The sequence below is a fragment of the Heptranchias perlo genome, chromosome 7 (genome assembly GCF_035084215.1).
Source record: "Heptranchias perlo isolate sHepPer1 chromosome 7, sHepPer1.hap1, whole genome shotgun sequence".
NCBI lineage: Eukaryota > Metazoa > Chordata > Chondrichthyes > Hexanchiformes > Hexanchidae > Heptranchias > Heptranchias perlo.
Genome location: NC_090331.1, coordinates 83,397,523 through 83,419,277, shown reverse-complemented (window position 1 = coordinate 83,419,277; position 21,755 = coordinate 83,397,523). Strand labels below are relative to the sequence as shown.

The window sequence follows — 21,755 nt, the reverse complement described above, 5'->3', positions numbered from 1 at the left end:
GATGAGCCGAAATACAATTTTGAATACTTTTTGGTACAAAATACAACCGTGATAAATAAATAATTTGTTAAGTAGAAAAAATGGCCGAATTTGGAATCTTGGAAGCAGATCCAGTAGCAACTTTCAAAAGGGAACTGGATATATATTTGAAAAGAAAAGAATTTGCAGTGCGATGAGGAAAGGGCAGGGGAGTGGTACGAGTTGGATAGCTCTTTCAAAGAGCTGGCACAGGCACGGTGGGCCGACTGGCCTCCTTCTGTGTATGATGCTATGAACAGCTCAGCACCTTGAGGCAGTGACTCACAATCCATATCTTTAGAATTCTCTACCACAGAGGACTGTGGATGCTGAGTCGTTGAGTATATTCAAGGCTGAGATAGATAAATGTTTGGAATCTAAGGGAATCAAGGGATATGGGGATCGGGCAGGAAAGTGGTTGAGGTCGAAGATCAGCCATGATCTTATTGAATGGTGGAGCAGGCTCGAGGGGCCATATGGCCTACTCCTGCTCCTATTTCTTATGTTCTCCCAGTCCTCCCAGCATCTTGTTTCTCCTCTTTAATGTTTCCTCCTGGTGCCCATCCCACTGCTAAACTAGTTTAAACCCTCCCCCACAGCACTAGTTAACCTCTCCGTGAGGACAATGGTCCCAGCTCTGTTGAGGTGCAACCCGTCCATCTTGAACCGATCACATACGAAGAATAGAGAAATGCGTGGAACTGTAGCCCAGCAAGGAGTCAACTCCATTACAAGAGAAGTGGAGAGAGGGAGGGGGAGGAAATCCGCCGTACAGGTAGAAAGGGGAGGGGAAAAAATTGTTACTATTCCCCTTATGTCGGGTTGTGTAACGCACTGGTGTCATTAGTCATTGTAATGAGGTCCGATGCTTTTATTCTCTCCAATTTTCCACTCTGCTTCTGAAGGCACTGATGTGCCCAGGTACAGTTCCACACATGTGGCAGTTTTCCAATTCCCTGTCCAAGGCAGGAATAATCTAAGGTCACTTTGTCAGGGGCCAGGCTTTATTTGCGTGAACATTTCAGAAAACTGAAGCATTTCAGCATCAAGATCAAAAAAAAAGAAAGATGTCAATTATTTAAATTATTCCCAGAATATAATGAATTCCGGAATATGCAGTCTTTTGGACATTTTTCCAATTCTGTTTTCTTCACCCATTTCCTCCCCTCCTCTCTTGAAGGCACTGAGTCTTGCTGAGATATGGTCCCATAAGCCCTCTGGAACCCCATCTAAGTGGCCACTTTCCATGTGTGAGTCTAGGCAATGAGTGTAAGCAGCATGGTCCTGTCATCCAATGTCCACACATGCGCTCCTTCTAGGTGTAATTGGTATACAATAGGAGTCTTGGCTGATTTTTCCACTCCCTGAAGCACTGGGGCTATGGACAATTGTACAACCACAACTGATCTTAGCTAACTCAATAGGGACTGGGAATCAAACCTGGGACTACCAGGTTCAGTACCACTCCACAGAGACACTCGATTCTGCTTTTAACATTCATTAGAAATAGATTTTATTTAAATCTTTCTATAGACTGCATATGAAAGGCAGCTTGAAAGCTGAAAAAGGTATTTTTGAACTATTATCGCCAATATCCTGCTGTGGAAAAACATTGATTGTCCCTCCCTCACCTGACTGACAGACCATTAGCCTATTCATCAGTGTCTACACAACAACAACTTGCATTTATATTGCACCTTTAACATAGTAAAACATCCCAAGGTGCTTCACAGGAGGACAAAATTTGACAATGAGCCACATAAAGAGATATTAGGATAGGTGAATAAAAGCTTGGTCAAAGAGGTAAGTTTTAAGGACCGACTTAAAGGAGGAGAGCGGTAGAGATGCGGAGAGGGTTAGGGAGGGAATTCCAGAACTTAGGGTCCAGGCAGCTGAAGGCCTGGCCTCCAATGATGGGGCGAAGAAAATCGGGGAAGCGCAAGAGGCCAGAATTGGAGGAATGCAGAGAGCTTGAGGGGTTCTCGGGCTGAAGGAGGTTATAGACAGGGAGGGGCAAGGCCACGTAGAGATTTGGACACACGAATGGGAGCTTTAAAATTGAGGTGTTGCCGGACCGGGAGTCAATGTAGGTCAGTGAGCACAGGGGTGATGGGTGAACGGGACTTGGTGCGAGTTAGGTCATGGGCAGAAGAGTTTTGGATGAGTTGCAGTTCATGGAGGGTTGTAGATAGGAGGCCGTCCAGGGCAGCATTGGAATAGTCATTTCTGGAGGTAACAAAGGGATGGATGAGGGTTTCAGCAGCTACTTCAAGAGTAATGAATAGAAAGATACATGCATGTACCTTGTGGAATCCGGTGAGGGCTTGGTGCGACCCTGAGCACTTCCTTCCCAGATGCCATTAGCCATTTCATTCCCAATGGATGACATTACCCGGATGAGCTCAAGGGGCCAATCGTCAAGATCGAGGGAGCGGACCCTCGAGAGGTGGGTGCCAAGGTTGCGGTGAATACCTGAGCATTCAATGCACATAAGGGCTCCTAGGTTCAAACTGGCCCAGTCTGGATCTGAAATAATCAAAGCAGCAAACAGCTAATTAAACAACGCTAAATAAATAACCCTTTGTGCAAACTTTCCTTCAAATTGGACAATTAAAATCCATTTCTCCAGATACAGTGCGATTGACATTATCCTTTTGGTATTCTTCTGTTATATTATTTTTGTTTGAGCATTGAGCTCTGATGAATCCTGGAGGAGTTGTTGAGGAAATGTGAGCATGCTGCATGATCAGTAAATGGAGCCATTAACCCAAGGAGCCTCAGCAACCCCCCGTGCCATTTAACATTCTGGCCAGTAACACTTGTTACTCTTCTACACTTTCCAACTGTTAAACCTGCTGAGATCAAGGGGTAAATTTTAACCCCACGAACGGGTGGGAAGATAAAAATTGTAAAAAAAAACCTAAAACCCGACCCCAACCCACCCACATCCGGTTTTAATGGAGGTGGGTCAAGGGGCGGGTGACCAACCCGCTATCAGGAGGCGGGTTGGTCAGTGAAAGCTTTTAAGGAGGCTTCAGGCCTCCATTCTGACAGCTTTTTTATTTTTAACTCCTGGGGGCCGGGACTTCCGGGCCTTCTGCTTCATGCCACATAAGAGGAGGCAAGAATTCCCGGCTCAGCAAGTAAGTGCCTTTGTTGCACTGTTTGTGAGCCAGGAGAAGCAGGAGTGCTTTCCCCAGGCCCAACAAGCCTACCTTCTGTGATCCCACAAATGCAATCAACTGACCCCCTACCCTCGCCCCATCCTACGCCCCCCCATGATCTCTGGACCCCCATCCGATCTCCGACCCCCCGATGACTGACCCCGACCCCCCCAACCATCTAGGACTTATCTGCTGGCATCCGCTCCCTGGCTCTTCTCCCATTCGACTGACAGCCAGCCTACCAATCTGGCTGGCCTGTTGGGCGGGAAACCTACCAAAAAAAATTGAAAGAAGTCCTTACGTCAAAATCGTAAGGACATCCGGGAAACCTGCACCTCCGGGTTTCCAGTCAGGAATCCCCCCTCCCCCCCACAGCCTCTTCCTGGCTCCCGCTTAAAATTTACCCCCAGAGATCAAACCTGGAACATTCTTGGGTTTAGTGGCTCAATGATTCTCTGGATAAACTTACTGAGATAAGGGAGAAGCCTAAGCTTATACTACAACAGCTGAATAAAAAAAATGCCACAGCATTTCTACGATATGCTCAAATACTTACCCAAGAGGTACCTTTCCCTTTAACACTTTCGATATTTACCTCGTGCAATAAACTCCCATGATATCATATAGTTTAATACTGACAGTGGCAATGTAGCAAGAGCCTCATAATGGGAACACTTGTTGTGACGGTCAAAACATCTCTTTTATCCAATTAACAGTGTTAACTAGACATCATTTAAAAAATATCTATAATGATTCCTGATCTGGCAGCAACAGCTCTGGTAAGTGGCAAGGACCAAGTAATTACTCTACCTCTGACAGAAGGTTTACAATAAGTAATATAACTGCCTCCATTGAGTTCTTAGGACTAGGTCTCTATCGAATGTAGGGCCTTCTGCCTAAAAACACTGGAAACTTGGGCCACAGTCACCTCCGTAGGCTGCTGCGAAGCACGACAGTGATGGCCATTCAAAGTGCCCTTCTGTCATGAGGTGCACAGTACCACTGACTGTGCCTGTGGATAGAAGAAGTTATGCTAAATCTTTATAAATTAACGGTTAGACCTCAGCTGGAGTACTGTGTCCAATTCTGGGCATCACTCCTTAGAAAAGATGTCAAGGTCTTGAAGAAAGTGTAGAGGAGATTTACTAGAATGGTACCAGGAATGAGGGACTTCAGTTATCTGGAGAGACTGGAGAAGCTGGGATTGTTTTCCTCAGAGCAGAGACGGTTAAAGGGAGATTTAATAGAGGTGTTCAAAATTATGAAAGGTTTTGATAGAGTTGGAAGGGAGAAACGGTTTCCACTGGCAGGAGGGTCAGTAACCAGAGGACACAGATTTAAGATAATTGGCAAAAAAGCCAGAGGGTAGGAGAAGAATTTTTTTTTTTTACGCAGCAAGTTATGATCTGGAATGCACTGCCTGAAAGGGTGGTGGAAGCAGATTCAATAGTAACTTTCAAAAGGGAATTGAATCTCTACTTAAAAAGCAAAAATTTGCAGGGCTATGTAGAAAGAGCAGAGGGGAGTGGGACTAATTGGATAGCTCTTTCAAAGAGCAGGCACAGGTACGATGGGCTGATTGGCCTCCTTCTGTGCTGTATGAGTCTATAATGTCTATCCTAGAAATTCTCAATTGTCCGGTGAGAGATGGCACATGGATTTAGAAGGGAAACAGAAAACGTCTTCTCATCACTTACTTAGTGCTTCACAGTCCACACAATGAGAGTTGCCACGAATGTTTCTGATTGACTGAAGGGCCATGGCTTCATTCTGGCTCACTAAACGGGACTAAATAAAAGCAAAATAATAGACAGGAAACAATCAGTATCAACAAATACAGCCACATCACACCAGAAATACGTTATAGGATAGTTTCTGGGGTTTCATATCCTAGGAAAGTAAGGGAATCCTGGTGGTTCACAAAATCATCAGATCACTGTCCATTTGATATTCAGTTTCCATATTCTCCTATACTGTTGACTTGCTATCACATTATTTATGTTGCTGTGTACGAATAAGAATGTTTCTGCAACAATAGCACCGTTTTCCTTTGGGTAGTTAACCCGTCTTTCACAAATTAGCACCAGGCTGTGCCAATATTTGCAGGGATGTCTCCATCTGACAAAGGTTGAAAAGTCCCTGCAGTACAGAACTGGTTCAATACCGTTCAATACTTTTGGTCCCCTTTTTTTCATGTGACATTCACTGCTGAAACTAAAGGCAGGCTATTGGTTCCACTGTGACCACCCGTAGGGGTGCTGAGTGGGACCACCATAGGGGCAACTTACCCTTTGGTTCCTGCACCTCCCCCCCTCCAACCTGCTCAAGAGGTTAAACTGTAAGAGATACAAAACCTAGAAGGTACCATTGGTAATATTAGTGGGCAAAGTATTTTAGCATAACCTTAAAATTAGAGCTGGGCCATTCAGGGGTGATGTCAGGAAGCACGTCTTCACATAAAAGGTAATGGAAATCTGGCAGTCTCTCCCCTAAAAAGTTGTTGAGTCTGGGGGTCAATTGAAAATTTCAAAACTGAGATCGACTTTTGTTGCGTAAGGGTATTAAGGGTTACGGAACCAAGGCAAATAGATGGAGTTAAGGTACAGATCAGCCATGATCTAATTGAATGGCGGAACAGGCTCAAGGGGCTGAATGGCCTCCTCCTGTTCCTATGTTGCTACCCAGTAATAACACCATAATTAATTTCGAGGCTATCAGACAATACCCTGGCACCAACACAGGGATCATTGGATTTTCTACTTCTAAACATCCAGGCATCGACTGCAAAAAGCCAGGGTCCATTCCTTTTACGCTCACCACAAACTTATTCAAGGGAAATTGCGTTTTACTATAAATACCAACAAATTGCACAAAAAGGATTAGTGCTGTGGAAACACAGGGCTGTATAGTGGCGCCCAGTGTCCTTAATAGATCTTGTAAACCAATTGAAGATCATTGTTTGGCTCTCCATGGAGACCACTCTGATTAGGTTGTTATATACAGAACAAAATTAAAGCTCGAACAGCAAACTAATGAAAGGGAGTGGAGTTTTTGTTATTCTGTGCAGTCTCCATGCCAAATTTTACATCAACTTTTATTCTACTCTTTAACCTATTACAGCTTTCCCAGGGGGTTTTAAGTGGGGCGTTTTAAAAAAAATAATATAACTATGTACTGAAGGCGACCGCACCAAATTTAGAGTTGGTAGAAATAATGTACAGATGTTTAGATTGAAGCTGCCATGGGCAGACTGTCTTTTTAATGGCAGGGAACTTTATTGAAAAGTAACGACCTTCAGTTCTTGGTGCCGCAGCTAAGACAGGGAAAAGATTAAAAAGGTGAAGCAGTTAAGATGTACTTTTCATCTGAGCAATATCAGCAAGCCAAGCAGGGCAGAGCAGTTTGGGAAATTACCTTGTTCTTACTGCTCTCGCAGGATTGTAAACTGGCCAGAATCTGACTTTCAATGGCCTGGACCCACGCGTCCCGCTCCTCGTAAGAGGTGGCTTCGAAGTGCCACGTCTGACCCGTGAGAGAGACGATTATAAACTCAAAATTCTCTTCTTGCTCTGCAAAGGAAACAAAAGCCAACAGTCTGAACAAGCGGAGAACTTGGCGGGGGTGTGGGTGCACCTGCTTGAACCCGCGGTCACTTTTTGTAGCTCGTTTCAATCTGCGTACATCTCGAGTCACTTAGAAGCAGGCAAAGGTCAAAGGGTTTATGCAGGGAACTATGGCTAAGAGGTGAACAGGCTGTTAACGAGGGAGTATTCAGAGGCAAGCACCCAAAGGGTTAAGGTTATTTCACAAGGCGACTAGGCTCCCCAAGTGAAACTTAACCACTGAACTTTCACTGGCTAATGGATCTAACATATGTCTATTAGATTATATTGGGATCAGAAGTTAAACGGTTAAAGAGGAGGATGGTATAAGGTTCACATTTGGAAGCGATTATTGGTAGAAGAAAATTGACCACTGTTTTTTCATCATCTATTACAGAGACAACAGATGCATAATTAGGAATTACTAGTATCATTCTGAAAACAGCTTTGAAAAGCTGCCTAGTTTCAAAGGAGCGCTTTGAACCTGATAGCTAGCATTATAGGACATCAGAAGATTACTCACTCCTGCTTATAATTTTAAAAAAGTCACAAACAGCATCTGTACAATCATCCACTAAAAAGTGAAGCAACGGAATTCGGAGAAAAGATCTCTGCTTTGTAAAAGGCCTGAAGGGCAGCGGGCTTCCCCGAGCTCCATTACAGGCTCTGGGAATCTGCACCATTTTGTGCAACAAATTGAAGGACCCAAACCACCATAGAAGCGCTGAAGAAAGTGTAAAAAAGATTTACAAGGATGATACCAGAATGGAGAGGTTATAAATATCAGGAAAGATTGAACTGGCTGGGGCTCTTTTCTCTAGAAAAAGGAAGGCTGAGGGGTGACCTGATACAGGCCTTTAACATTATGAAGGGGTTTGATAGGGTAGATGTAGAGAAGATGTTTCCACTTGTGGGGGAGTCCAAAACTAGGGGCCATAAATATAAGATAAATCCAATAGGGAATTCAGGAGAAACTTCTTTACTCAGTGAGTGGTTAGAATGTGGAACTTGCTACCACGTGGAGTGGTTGAGATGAATAGATGCATTTAAGGGGAAGCTAGATAAGTACATGAGGGAGAAAGGAATAAAAGGATATGTTGATAGGGGGAGATGAAGTAAATAAGAGTGGGAGTATGCTCGTGTGTAGCATAAACACCGGCACGTTGGGCCGAATGGCCTTTTTCTGTAATTCTATGTAATCCCTTAATCACACACACCATAGGATAGTGCTGCAGATATTACAGAACGAGGCAACAAGTCTACTGTTAAAACCCAAGAGAAGCTCGTGTGATAGCAGTGAAATGTCAGAGTTGGGAAATGTTTCTGCCCAAATGTTACAGCAGTTACTAATGCAGAAATTATCAAACCATTTGTAATACAGTAATACTTCTTTGGGCAAGAGAGTCTGAACAAAGGGTGGCCTTTGAAATCTTGCTTGGAGCATACAGTAACAATGGAATCTCAATCACTTGCAGCCAACTCCATACTTTACAATACAGATTCAATCATTTATTCATATGCCAATTTATGATAAAATAGTACCTGTATTATATAATAAAATATTTCTAAAGCAAAACTGAATCAATTATTTATACAGCAATGAAAATCTCAATTCGAAACAGAAGTTTAAACACAAGCTTGTGGCTTATAAGAACAATACTACACACTGAGGGAGCCCCAGGCTCCATCCAATGTGGCAGAACTTCACATCTGCAAAATAAAAAAAAATTCCCAGGAAAAACACAATCAGGAAATTATTAAATTAAAACTACCACAGAATAAGTCTATAAGTAATAGGGCAAGAGCTCATGATTATCTGACCCTCTTGCTTTCCATTTAAAGTGACAACATTACCCATTACAGCTAACTTACTGGAATGTGACCCGCTTTGCATTCTGTGTATCATATACAATTCCAGGGACTAGATGTATTAAAAAGCTTTGAAATGGATTTCGGGCAGTTGAATAAATTGACCTCTGACATTTTGTATAAAGAAAAAACTAATTTATAATTTCCGTGTACAAATGAAAAATTCAATCTTCTATTAAACAAACCTGTGATTGCTGCCTTCGCTGAAAGCATTTCAAGTCAATTTATGAACTTTGACTTGGGTGACCTTCAGCAGTACAGAATAACAGGCACAGCCTATAAAGCAGTCGCACATGCAAATGACCCAGCATGCACCAGCTCTGGATTGGAGCCCAGCCACAAAGAGCATTACAGGCAATGTTTCGCAAAACAAATTAAATACTGTACTTAAATGTCACAGCACACGATTGTATTTTGCCACAGATCATTACACCTGCTACTTGCACCTTAAACTGCAATAACTTGGAAAATATTACATCGAATGCCAACATGTACAAAAGAGGGTGGGGGGGGGTGGGGAGAATGGGAAATAGGTTTCTTGAAGTAATTTAAACATCACTATTCCACAGCTAGAGGGAAAGGTCAGAATTTAAGTAAAGAAAAAAGGAACATGTATGACATAAATGAAGCAGTTAAATAAAACAAAAAAAAACAAAAATAAAAGCCCACACAAGTAGGCAAGTATGCTCCAGGCAAACTAATACCAATTTCTGCTGGGTGGTCAGGTTTTAAGTTTGCGTTCCTCTTGAGTTCATTACCTTCTGTGTTGGTGCTGGTGCTGCTGCTGCTGTATATGTTTCGCAAGCTACCTACACGGTTTAGTTTCCATGCTTTACGTTTGGCTGCGTCCAGAGAGCAGGGAGAAGAAGACAAAAGGGAGAGAGAGAGATGTCAAAGTACAGCAAGAAAGTAGGCAACAAGCAGGAGGGGGCTTGTTAAATCTCAAGCAGCTAACGGGAGAGAACACACTCGATTGCTCTGCTTCTGCCTCTCAAAACCAGGACATTTGGTGGAAAGAAGACTGAAAAAGAGGCTGTGCCCATATAGGTCAAGGCAGTAAATTTTAGTTTGCTGTGATTTTTCAGCCACTCTCAATGCAATTCCTGCAGGTCTGAGCTGGATCGTGCAGTCACATATATTTTATATATATATATAATATATACACACACACATATATGTCATGGTCTAGATGCTTGAGATAGTTAGATCAAAAATAACAATAATGTTGTCAATGGAATTTAAAATGTTATCATAATTATTCTACTTATCATAAAGTAATGATGTCCAACAGTTGAGGATCATGTAACATAAAAAGGGGCAATTACTATTCAATGCAGCTTAAGCAATTACCAAAGAAATATAACAAGACATTCCAGAATATTATTTTCTTTTTCCTCTTTGCCATTTCTGCTGAAGCTGTTCACACTTGATGGGCAGCATCACAGCCAAGGCCCGAATGAGTACCCATGGTCCACGCATTCACAGCCAAGGCCTGCTCTTTCCCCATAACCCTGCAATTTTTTTCCCTTCAAGTATTTATCCAATTCCCTTTTGAAAGTCAATATTGAATTCTACCACAGGCAGTGCATTCCAGATCATAACAACTCGCTGCTTAAAACATTATTTCCTTATCTCCCCACTGGTTCTTTTGCCAATCACCTTAAATCTGTGTCCTCTGGTTACTGACCTTCCTGCCAGTGCAAAGTTTCTCCCAATGTACGCTATTAAACCCCTCATAATTTTGAACATCTATATTAAATCTCCCCTTAACCTTCTCTGCTCTAAGGAGAACAATCCCATTTTTTCTAGTCTCTCCACATAACTGAAGTCCCTTATTCCTGGTCCCATTCTAGTAAATCTATTAGGAGCATATCAAAAGTGGACAGGAAATAGAGGAAAAGGTACATAGACAAATTTAAGATAAATGCAGGAGCAACAGGGCATAATAATGCGTGCCTAATTATCCAAAGGTGGACTGGGGTAAGAGTGATGTAATGGACATAAAGTTAACATGCAGGTACGGCAAGCAATTAGGAAGGCAAATGGTAGGTTGGCCTTTATTGCAAGGGGGTTGGCGTATAAGAATAAGGAAGTCTTGCTGCAATTGTACAGGGCTTTGGTGAGACCACACCTGGAGTACTGTGTACAATTTTGGTCTCCTTATCTAACGAAGGATATACTTGCCTTAGAAGCAACAAAGGTTCATAGATTGATTCCTGGGATGAGGGGGTTGTCCTATGAGGAGAGATTAAGTAGAATGGGGCTATACTCTCTGGAGTTTAGAAGAATGAGAGGTAATCTCATTGAAACATATAATATTCTTAGAGGGCTTGACAGGGTAGATGCTGAGAGGCGATTTCCCCGGCTGGAGAGTCTAGAACTAGGAGGCATAGTCTCAGGATAAGGGGTCAGCCATTTAGGGCTGAGATGAGGACGAATTTCTTCACTCAGAGGGTTGTGAATCTTTGGAATTCTCTACCCCAGAGGGCTGTGGATACTCAGTAGTTGAATATATTCAAGACTGAGACTGATAGATTTTTGGACTCTAATGGAATCAAGGGACATGGGGATTGGGTAGGAAAGTGGAGTTGAGGTTGAAGATCAGCCATGATCTGATTAAATGGCGGAGCAGGCTCGAGGGGCCGTATGGCCTACTCCGGCTTCTAATTTCTTATTTTCTCTGATAGGAGGGGGCCTCGACAACGTATCCAGTACAGCTTTCTGGAGCAGTCTGTTTTTAGCCCAACAAGGAAAGAGGCAGTACTATATCTAGTTCTAGGAAATGAAGTGGGGCAAGCAGTTAACATAAAGGTTGGGGAATAATCTAAGAAACAGCGACCGTAACATAATTAGGTTCAACTTAGAAATGAAAAGGAAAGACTCAAAGATAAAGATGCTTGACTGGAAAAAGACAGTTTCAAAGAGATTTTAAAAAAAGGAGCTAGCCCAGATAAACTGGAAAGAGAGATTGGCACAAACAATAGGAAATGTTAAAGCAGGAGATGATTAGGCTACAGTGTAGACATATTCCCACAAGCAGTAAATGTGGGGCAGCAAAAGCTGGAGCTCCTTGAATGAGTACAGAAACTAAAATTAAAATGAGACATGGAGGTATGTGATACTTCTATGATTCTATGCCAAGTGCAGGCAATTGGGACTAGCTTAGTGGTATAAACTGGGCGACATGGACATGTTGGGTTGAAGGGCCTGTTACCATGTTGTAAACTTCTATGATTCTATCTAGGGCCAATAATACAAAAGAACAATAAAGCCAAATATAGAAAATATCGAGGGAAGCAAAAAGAGTTAGAAAGACCAAGAGGAAGTATGAAGACTAGAAATGGAAATAGTAAGGATTTTATAAACAGTAAAAGAATAGTTAGAGAAAAGATAGGGCCGATTAGTAATGAAAAAGGAAATATTTTTATGGCGGATGAAGGATTGGCAGAAATAGTAAATGGGTACAGTATTTTCAGTTTTCACTTGAGTGTGCAGTACTGGGACCGAATGGGTACAAGAGGAGGAGGTGGTGCAATTAAATAGGGTAACTGTAGATAAGGGAGCAGTACTAGAAAAAATTTGTGGAACTCACAGTGGAAAAGTTACCCAGTCCTGATGGCAGCATCCTCGAATGCTAAAGGAAATTAGAGAGGAACAGCAAAACTGCTGACTATAACCTTTCAACATCCTTAGAAATGGATGATGTGCCAAAGGACTGAAGGATTGCCAATATAATACGTCTGTTCTAAAGGAAAAGGATAAACTAGGTAACTATAGACCAGTCAACCTAACATCAGTAGTTGGTAAACTTCTAGAGTCATAATTACCATCGCCGAATCCCCCACCATCAACATCCTGGGGGTCACCATTGACCAGAAACTTAACTGGGCCAACCATATAAATACTGTGGCTACAAAAGCAGGTCAGAGGCTGGGTATTCTGCGGCAAGTGACTCACCTCCTGATTCCCCAAAGTCTTTCCGCCATCTACAAGACACAAGTCAGGAGTGTGATGGAATACTCTTCACTTGCCTGGATGAGTGCAGCTCCAACAACACTCAAGAAGCTCGACACCATCCAGGACGAAGCTACCCGCTTGTTGGCACCCCATCCACCACCCTAAACGTTCACTCCCTTCACCACCGGCGCACTGTGGCTGCAGTGTGTACCATCCACAGGATGCACTGCAGCAACTCGCCAAGGCTTCTTTGACAGCACCTCCCAAACCCGCGACCTCTCCCACCTAGAAGGACAAGAGCAGCAGGCACATGGGAACAACACCACCTGCACATTCCCCTCCAAGTCACACACCATCCCGACTTGGAAATATATCGCCGTTCCTTCATCGTCGCTGGGTCAAAATCCTGGAACTCCCTTCCTAACAGCACTGTGGGAGAACCTTCACCATATGGACTGCAGCGGTTCAAGAAGGCAGTTCACCACCACCTTCTCAAGGGCAATTAGGGATGGGCAATAAATGCCGGCCTCGCCAGCGACGCCCACATCCAATGAATGAATAAAAAAAAATATGGGATACAATTCATACTCACTTAGAATGGCATAGGTTAATTAAAGATTAAAAAAATGGATTTGTAAAAGGCAAGTTGTCTCTGACATACTTAAAATAGTTCTTTGAGGAAATAAGAGTGTATTGATAAAAGAAATGCAGGGGTTGTTGTGTATATGGATTTTCAAAAGGCATTTGATATGGTGCCACATACGAGGCTTGTTGGTAAAACTAAGGCACAATAAGGAAGCATGCCAGCATTGGATAGGAAGCTGGTTAAAGGATAGAAAACAGCGTGATGGTTAATGGATTTTGTTTGGACTGGATAGATATATACACACACACACATATACATATGACAATTTTTCTGGAAAACATTTAGGAAAAAAAGTTATTTTTTAAATGTTGAGTTTTAAAACAAAATTGATTTCAAAAGGAAGGCCACAGGCTACAGGCATTTGCAGAATGTTTATTCAAGCCAGAAACTGAAACTGTTATACCCACCAATGCATTGATTTTAAAACGCTCATCCACTTGTTCAAACCCCTCCATGGCCTCGCCCCTCCTATCTCTATAACCTCCTCCAGCCCTACAACCCTCCGAGAACTCTGCATTTCTCCAACTCTGGCCTCTTGTGGACTTTCTCTCCCTTCGTCCCACCACTGGCGGACCTGCCTTCAGCCATCTAGGTCCTAAGCTTTGGAATGCCCTCCTTAAACCTCTCCAACCTCCTTTATCATCTTCCTTAAATCCTACCTCTTTGATCAAGCTTTTGGTCACCTGTCCTAATATCTCCTTCTTTGGCTTGGTCTCAAAATGTTTGTCCGTTTATCTGTGAAGCATCTTGGGATGTTTTCCTATGTTAAAGGCACTATATAAATGAAAGTTGCTGTTGTTATTCCGTGCAAATGGAAACGATAGGGAATCGTTACCTTGTGCTACCAATACCGCCAATTGTTATGAATTTGGGTCTGGTGTAGATATCCTCTCAGGTTCAGTGGTGACAGTTGTTCCCTTAAGCGGTCTGAGTGTTTTAGTTTTAATGGAGTAGACTCACACTACCCTATGTCTACTCAGAAGATAGAGTGACCCGGTGATTTAACAATCGAAATATAAGCTTTTAAGAATCAATTTATATGAAATTTCACACCTGTTACTGTTTATGAGGCTTTTTATTACACCAAATCACAAGGTTGTTAAACAGTTATGTGCTAATTCCTTTAAAGGAAAACAAACATGACCTGAACTGGATATCCTTGTCTTTCACACATGTATCTCTCTGAAGGCAGGCCATGCAAACACCTGGTGAGATGAGTCTTGATATGAATAATAAGGTGCTTTGTTTCACATCAGATGACCATACCGAGCCATAGTTACAATCCGATTCAATTCTTTCAATCAATACAACCTATCTTTGCAAATTGGCATAGGGTAATTAAGATCAGAGAGATGAATGCATGGCTCAAAGATTGGTGTGGGAGAAGTGGGTTTAGATTCATGGGGCACTGGCACCAGTACTGGGATCTTACAACACCAGGTTATAGTCCAACAGTTTTATTTGAAAATCACAAGCTTTCGGAGCTTACCTCCTTCGTCAGGTGAGTGAGGGTTCTGAAATCGCATATCATATATTAGGCTGGGAGACAGTCACAGCAATCAAAGGTGTCGTTGGTGTTCAGACAGGTTAGCCACGGAAAACATTACATCCTAGTATACGGAATACACAATGGGTCAGATTACACAGACAGAGAGAGAAAGAGACCCGAACTGAACACCAACGACACCTTTGATTGCTGTGACTGTCTCCCAGCCTAATATATGATATGCAATTTCAGAACCCTCACTCACCTGACGAAGGAGGTAAGCTCCAAAAGCTTGTGATTTTCAAATAAAACTGTTGGACTATAACCTGGTGTTGTAAGATTCCTTACATTTGTCCACCCCAGTCCATCACTGGCATCTCCACATCATGACCAGTACTGGGGAAGGAGAGGACTGTTCCGTCAAGACCGGCTTCACCTGAACCATGCTGGGACCAGTGTTCTGGCGAATCTAATAACTAGGGCTGTAGACAGGGCTTTAAACTAAATGGGGTGGGGGGAGGGGTGGGGGTTCAGGTGCGGGGAAACTTAGAATGTTAAGGAGAAAGGACAAGGAAGTAGTACAGGGAAGACTTGGGGTAATGATAACCAGAGTGTGACAGGAAGGGACAGAACGAACAAACATAAGAGTGCACCAGCAAATGGGGTTAGAGTAGCAAAAAATGGTAAAAAAACAAAATTAAAGGTTCTTTATCTGAATGCGTGCAGCATTCGTAATAAGATAGATGAATTGACGGCACAAATAGAAACAAATGTGTATGATCTCGTTGCCATTACAGAGACGTGGTTGCAAGGTGACCACGGGTGGGAACTGAATATTCAGGGGTATCTGACATTTCAGAAGGACAGGAAGAAAGGAAAAGGAGGTGGGGTAGCTCTGTTAATAAAGGATGAAATTAGTCCAATAGTGAGAAATGATCTTGGCTTAGAAGATCAAGATGTTGAATCAATTTGGGTGGAGGTAAGAAATAGCAAGGGTAAGAATTCACTGGTTGGAGTAGTCTATAGGCCCCCTTACAGTAGCTACACTGTAGGGCAAAATATAAATCAAGAAATAATGGGGGCTTGTAAAAAAAGGTAATGCAATAATCATGGGCGATTTTAACGTTCATATAGATTGGACAAATCAAATTGGCAAAAGTAGCCCTGAGGATGAGTTCATGGAGTGTATTCGGGACTGTTTCTTAGAACAATACATTGTGGAAACAACCAGGGAACAGGCCATTTGAGATCTGGTAATAAAAACATCCAGTTTGAGAGTGAGGATCTTGGATCTGAAACTACTGTATTAAACCTAAATAAGGGCAATTACAATGACATGAGGACAGAGTTGGCTAAAGTGGACTGGGAAAACAGATTAGAAGGTATGACGATGGATAAGCAGTGGCAGACATTTAAAAAGATATTTTCAGACTCTCAACAAAAATATATCCTAGTATCCCAGACTCCACGAGAAGGGTGTACCAACCATGGCTAACTAAGGAAGTTCAGGATGGTATCAAATGAAAAGAAAAGGCATACAATGTGGCAAAGATTACTGGTAAGCCCAAAGATTGGGAAAACTTTAAAAACCAGCAAAGGAGGACTAAAAACATATTAAAGAGGGAGAAAATTGATTATGAGAGCAAACTAGCAAGAAATATAAAAACTGACAGTAAAAGCTTTTACAAGTATATAAAGAGAGTAGCTAAAGTAAGTATAGGTCCCTTAGAGGATGAGACGGGAAATAATAATGGAAAACATGGAAATGGCAGAGGAATTGAACAGATATTTTGTATCTGTCTTCACAGAAGACACTAAAAGCATTCCAATAATAGTAGATAATCAAGGGGTAAAGGGAAGGGAAGACCTAAAAACAATCACTATCACTAGAGAAAAAATACTAGGTAAACTAATGGGTCTGGACCCGATGGCTTGCATCCGAGGGTCTTAAAAGAAGTGGCTACAGAGATAGTGGGTGCATTGGTTGTAATCTTCCAAAATTCACTAGATTCTGGAAAGGTTCCAGCGGATTGGAAAACCACAAATGTAACGCCCCTATTCAAAAAAGGAGGGAGACAGAAAGCAGGTAACTATAGACCAATTAGCCTAACATCTGTTATTGGGAAAATGCTAGAATCAATTATTAAGGAAGTAGTAGCAGGATATTTAGAGACTCAAAATAAAATTAAGGAGAGTCAACATGGTTTTATGAAGGGGAAATCATGTTTGACAAATTTATTAGAGTTCTTTGAGGAAGTAATGAGCAGGGTGGATAAAGGAGAACCAGTAGATGTAGTGTATTTGGATTTCCAAAAGGCATTTGATAAGGTGCCACATAAAAGGATACTGCACAAGATAAGAGCTCATGGTGTTGGGGGTAATATACTGGCATGGATAGAGGATTGGCTAACTAACAGAAAAGAGAGAGTCAGGATAAGGGAGTCATTTTCAGGATGGCAATCTGTAACTAGTGGGGTGCCGCAGGGATCAGCGTTGGGCCTCAACTATTTACACTATATAATCATGACTTGGACGAAGGAAGTGAGTGCACTGTGGCCAAATTTGCTGATGATACAAAGATAGGTGGAAAAGTAAGTTGTGAGAAGGACACAAAGTGTCTGCAAAGGTATATAGTTAGGTTAAGCGAGTGGGCAAAAATCTGGCAGATGGAGTATAATGTGGGAAAATGTGAAGTCATCCACTTTGGTAGGAAGAATAAAAAAGCAAAATATTATATAAATGGAGACAGACTTCAGAACGCTCCGGTACAGATGGATTTAGGTGTCCTCATACATGAAACATAAAAAGTTAACATACAGGTGCAGCAGGTAATTGGGAAGGCAAATGGAATATTGGCCTTTATTTCAAGGGGATAGAGTATAAAAGCAGGGAAGTCTTGCTACAACTGTACAGGGTGCTGGTGAGACCACATTTGGAGTACTGCGTACAGTTTTGGTCCCCTTATTTAAGGAAGGATATACTTGCATGGGTGGCAGTTCAGAGATGGTTCACTAGGTTGATTCCGGGTATGGAAGGGTTGTCTTATGAGGAAAGATTGAGCAGGTTGGGCCCATACTCACTGAGTTTAGAAGATGTGGAGATGCCGGTGATGGACTGAGAGGAGATCTTATTGAAACATATAAGATTCTGAGGGGGCTTGACAAGATAAATGCTGAGAGGATGTTTCCCCTGTAGGGTTCGGGGAATCTAGAACTAGGGGGTATAGTCTCAGAAAAAGGGGTCACCCACATAAGATGGAGATGAAGAGAAATTTCTTCTCTTAGGGTTGTAAACCTTTGGAATTCTTTGCCCCAAAGAGCAGTGGAGGCTGAGCCATTGAATATATTTGAGGCTGAGTTAGACAAATTTTTGATCAGCAACGGAGTCAAAGGATATGGGAACAGGCAGGAAAGTGGAGTTGAGGCCAGAATCAGATCAGTTATGATCTCATTGAACGAAAGGCCAAATGGCCTACTCCTGCTCTATCTCTTATGTTCTTATGCGTAACAAAATAATGAACCAGCTACACAGCCCTACATCAGTGGGTCATCTTCCTAACCAGAAATAGGATTCTAGAGTTTATAAAAAACGGTATAAAGTACAAAAGCAAAGAGGTAATGTTAAACCTAGTCGTTGGTTAGGCCACAATGAGAATATTGTGTTTAGTTTTGAGGGTGTTACTTTAGTAAAGAATGTCAAAGCCACGGACAGGGTGCAGAAGAGATCCACGAAGATGATACCCAGAATGAAAGGCCTTAGTTATGAGGAGAAAGTAGGGCATTCTTCATTAGAACAAAGGATTTTAGGAGGAAATCTGACAGAAGAGTTCAAAACTATGAATTTTGAAAAAGCAAAACAGGAAAAATTATTTCCATTGGTTGGTGAGTCAGCAACTAGAGAGCATAAATTTAAGATTGTCACTAAAAGAATGAAGGGAGAGTTTAGGAGAATTTTTTTTAAGCAGTGTTGTAAGGCCATGAAATGCTCATAAACAGTGGTGGAAGCAGAATTAAGGAAAGTGGATAAATATTTGGAAAAGAAAAAATGAAAAGGATAGTAAGAAAGGGCAAGGAAATGGGACCAAGCAGATAACTCTTGCAGAACGCCACCATAGGCACGGTGAGGCTAATGGCCTCCCTCTGTACTGCAAAATTCTATGATTCTATGGCATTTTCTGTTTTTGAACTTCACACGCAGTTTTCCTGTCAGATGATATAAAAGAAGAAAGGCTTGCATTTATATAGCGCCTTTCACGACCTCAGGTCGTCCTAAAGCGCTTTACAGCTAATGAAGTACTTTTTAAAATGTAGTCACTGTTTTAATGTAGGCAACGCTGCAGCCAATTTGCACGCAGCAAGGTCCCGCAAACAGCAATGAGATAATGACCAGATAATATGTTTTAGGTGTTGGTTGAGGGATAAATGTTGGCCAGGACACCAGTGAGAACTCCTCAGCTCTTCTTTAAAATAGTGCCATAGGATCTTTTACATCCACCTGAGGGGGCAAATGGGGCCTTGGTTTAACGTCTTATCCGAAAGACGACACCTCCGACAGTGCAGCGCTCCCTCAGTATCTCTTGAGAACAATTCCTAGCACACTTATTTTATTAATTCCTTCATTTTCTTCCCCAGCTTTCTTCCCATCTCTCCTGGAGGTGCTGACTCATGCTTGGGGTATGATGCTGACTCACGCTTGTGATATGGTGCCAATGAACATTGGCAGCTCTCCAGTACCATGGCCCAAGTGGACGTTCTTCATGGGTGAGCCAGAGCAGGAACTGTTTTTAAGTCCCCGTGGGGATGTGCCTTGGTTCCGTACCTAGTGCTCCATGGCACTGTGTACGTAATGTTAGAATCAGCTTCAGTCTCTGTGAAACCCCACACAAAGAGTTCACAGTATCAGTAATGGGTTAACACTGAGGGAAAGATAGGAACCTCCCTCACAATGAGGAAGGGAAAATCAGAGGTATGGGTATTATGGTTGACCGCTGTTCAGTGCTTCTAAGTGGCTTGTTAAACGCTAAGTCTGGGAGCTCAGCCTTATCTTCCTAACTCGTCTTCCTAGTTAGGGATGGCGCAAGGGATAGAAAAGGTGGGTTATAAAATAATCAATCAGTGGTGCAGTATTTTTTCCAACTTTTAAAAATTTGAATTCATTCATAGAAAACATTATCAGATGGTAAAAGGACTGTATATATGTACTGTAAAAGCTGTGAACGATATGGAGATGCAAAGAGTAAAAAGCATAAGGCTATTTTGCCTTACAAAGAACAAAATCATCTGTGTCTTACCACAATTCTAGAGCTGTCATTATCTGGTATTGATGGATAAGATCCATAATACAGCTACATTTATGCTTTAACCCCAAATTAGTTTCACGTTGAGGCGGATTAATTCAAATTTGCTAGCTAGAGAAAGCCACTCTGGTCTTTTTAATGAGCTGCGGGTCATTTAGATGGGACTGAATGATTTGCCCTCAGTTTCCACCTGACCAGTCAACCATCGAGGTGGGCAGTTGTAACGGGGATGGATCGCAAATCCTTTTGAGCGAAGCCCCAGGGAGCTACGCTTGCTGAGTGCACGTGACTATGTTCTGAGACGTACAAAGCTAGCGCTACATCCAAACTTGTGTAATGATGGGCGTCTGTTGACAGTTCCAGTATGCCAGTGTGAAATGAGGTGGCCTTTTGTTATCAATGCAAACATGTTTTTTTTTTAAAAAAGCAATGAAAAATATAAAGAATTCCCATTCTGACAGACTGTCATAAAGTAATTTCAATCCTGTGACAGACTGCTCATTTTTATACTTGGGAGTTTGTCTTCAATTTTAATCTTACCTTCTCCACCTGTGGATTTTATTCCACCTGCTTTTAATTTTACCTCTACAAATGTTTGTGGTTTAGCACACATTCCCATACATCTTCCAAAGGTTGTGTAAGTACAACAAAGATGGGAGTTCAGGAGTAGGGGTTCGCAAATGTATGTCTCACTGTCTGAAACAGTGTTATGCAGGATAACTATTTAAAGTAGGTGTCAGCCATGGCTCAGTGGGTAACACTCTCGCCTCCAAGTCAGAAGGTCGTGGGTTCAAGTGTCACACCAGAAACTTGAGCACAAAATCTAGGCTGACAGTCCCAGTGCAGTACTGAAGGAGTGCTGCATTGTTGGGAGGTACCGTCTTTCAGATGAGACTTTAAACCGAGGCCCCTTCTGCCCTCTCAGGTGGACGTAAACGATCCCATGGCACCATTTCGAAGAAGAGCAGGGGATTCTCCCTGGTGTCCTGGCATCGACATCACTAAAACAGATTATCTGGTCATTATCACATTGCTGTTTGTGGGACGTTGCTGTGTGCAAATTGGCTGCCGCGTTTCCTACATTACAACAGTGACTATACTTCTGAAGTATGTCCTGAGGTTGTGAAAGCCGCTATATAAATGCAAGTCTTTCTTTCTTTTATATATGTGCATTGAAAATCATTGGCTAGAGTCACCTGATGCTTTAGCAGGTTAATGTACTGCTTACTGTGGCCCTCAGCCAACCAGACCAGGAAGATCCTACGTTTAACCCTGGGCATGCTGAGTTAACTCATTTCACCAAGGAGCCCTAGTAAAATTGAAGTCAATGGGAATCAGGGGGAAAATTCTCCAGTGGCTGGAGTCATACCTAGCACAAAGGAAGATGGTAGTGGTTGTTGGAGGCCAATCACAGGATGCACTGCAGCAACTCGCCAAGGCTTCTTCGACAGCACCTCCCAAACCCGCGACCTCTACCACCTAGAAGGACAAGGGCAGCAGGCACATGGGAACAACACCACCTGCACATTCCCCTCCAAGTCACACACCATCCTGACTTGGAAATATATCGCCGTTCCTTCATCGTCGCTGGGTCAAAATCCTGGAACTCCCTTCCTAACAGCACTGTGGGAGAACCTTCACCACACGGACTGCAGCGGTTCAAGAAGGCGGCTCACCACCACCTTCTCAAGGGCAATTAGGGATGGGCAATAAATGC

General features: G+C 42.4%; 1 protein-coding gene across 2 annotated transcripts in view; it reads right to left on the bottom strand.

Moving 5' to 3' along the window:
* The window catches only part of agap1 (ArfGAP with GTPase domain, ankyrin repeat and PH domain 1), a 655,663-nt gene that overhangs the window by 93,085 nt on the left and 540,823 nt on the right, over positions 1-21,755 (bottom strand). For both annotated transcript variants that reach the window (XM_067987994.1, XM_067987993.1), the window contains exons 14-16: positions 6,597-6,751; positions 4,880-4,970; positions 2,322-2,544 (exon numbers count right to left, since the gene is read on the bottom strand). In XM_067987994.1, the coding sequence (XP_067844095.1) occupies positions 2,322-2,544; positions 4,880-4,970; positions 6,597-6,751 (469 nt within the window). The remainder of the gene's footprint in view (positions 1-2,321; positions 2,545-4,879; positions 4,971-6,596; positions 6,752-21,755) is intronic.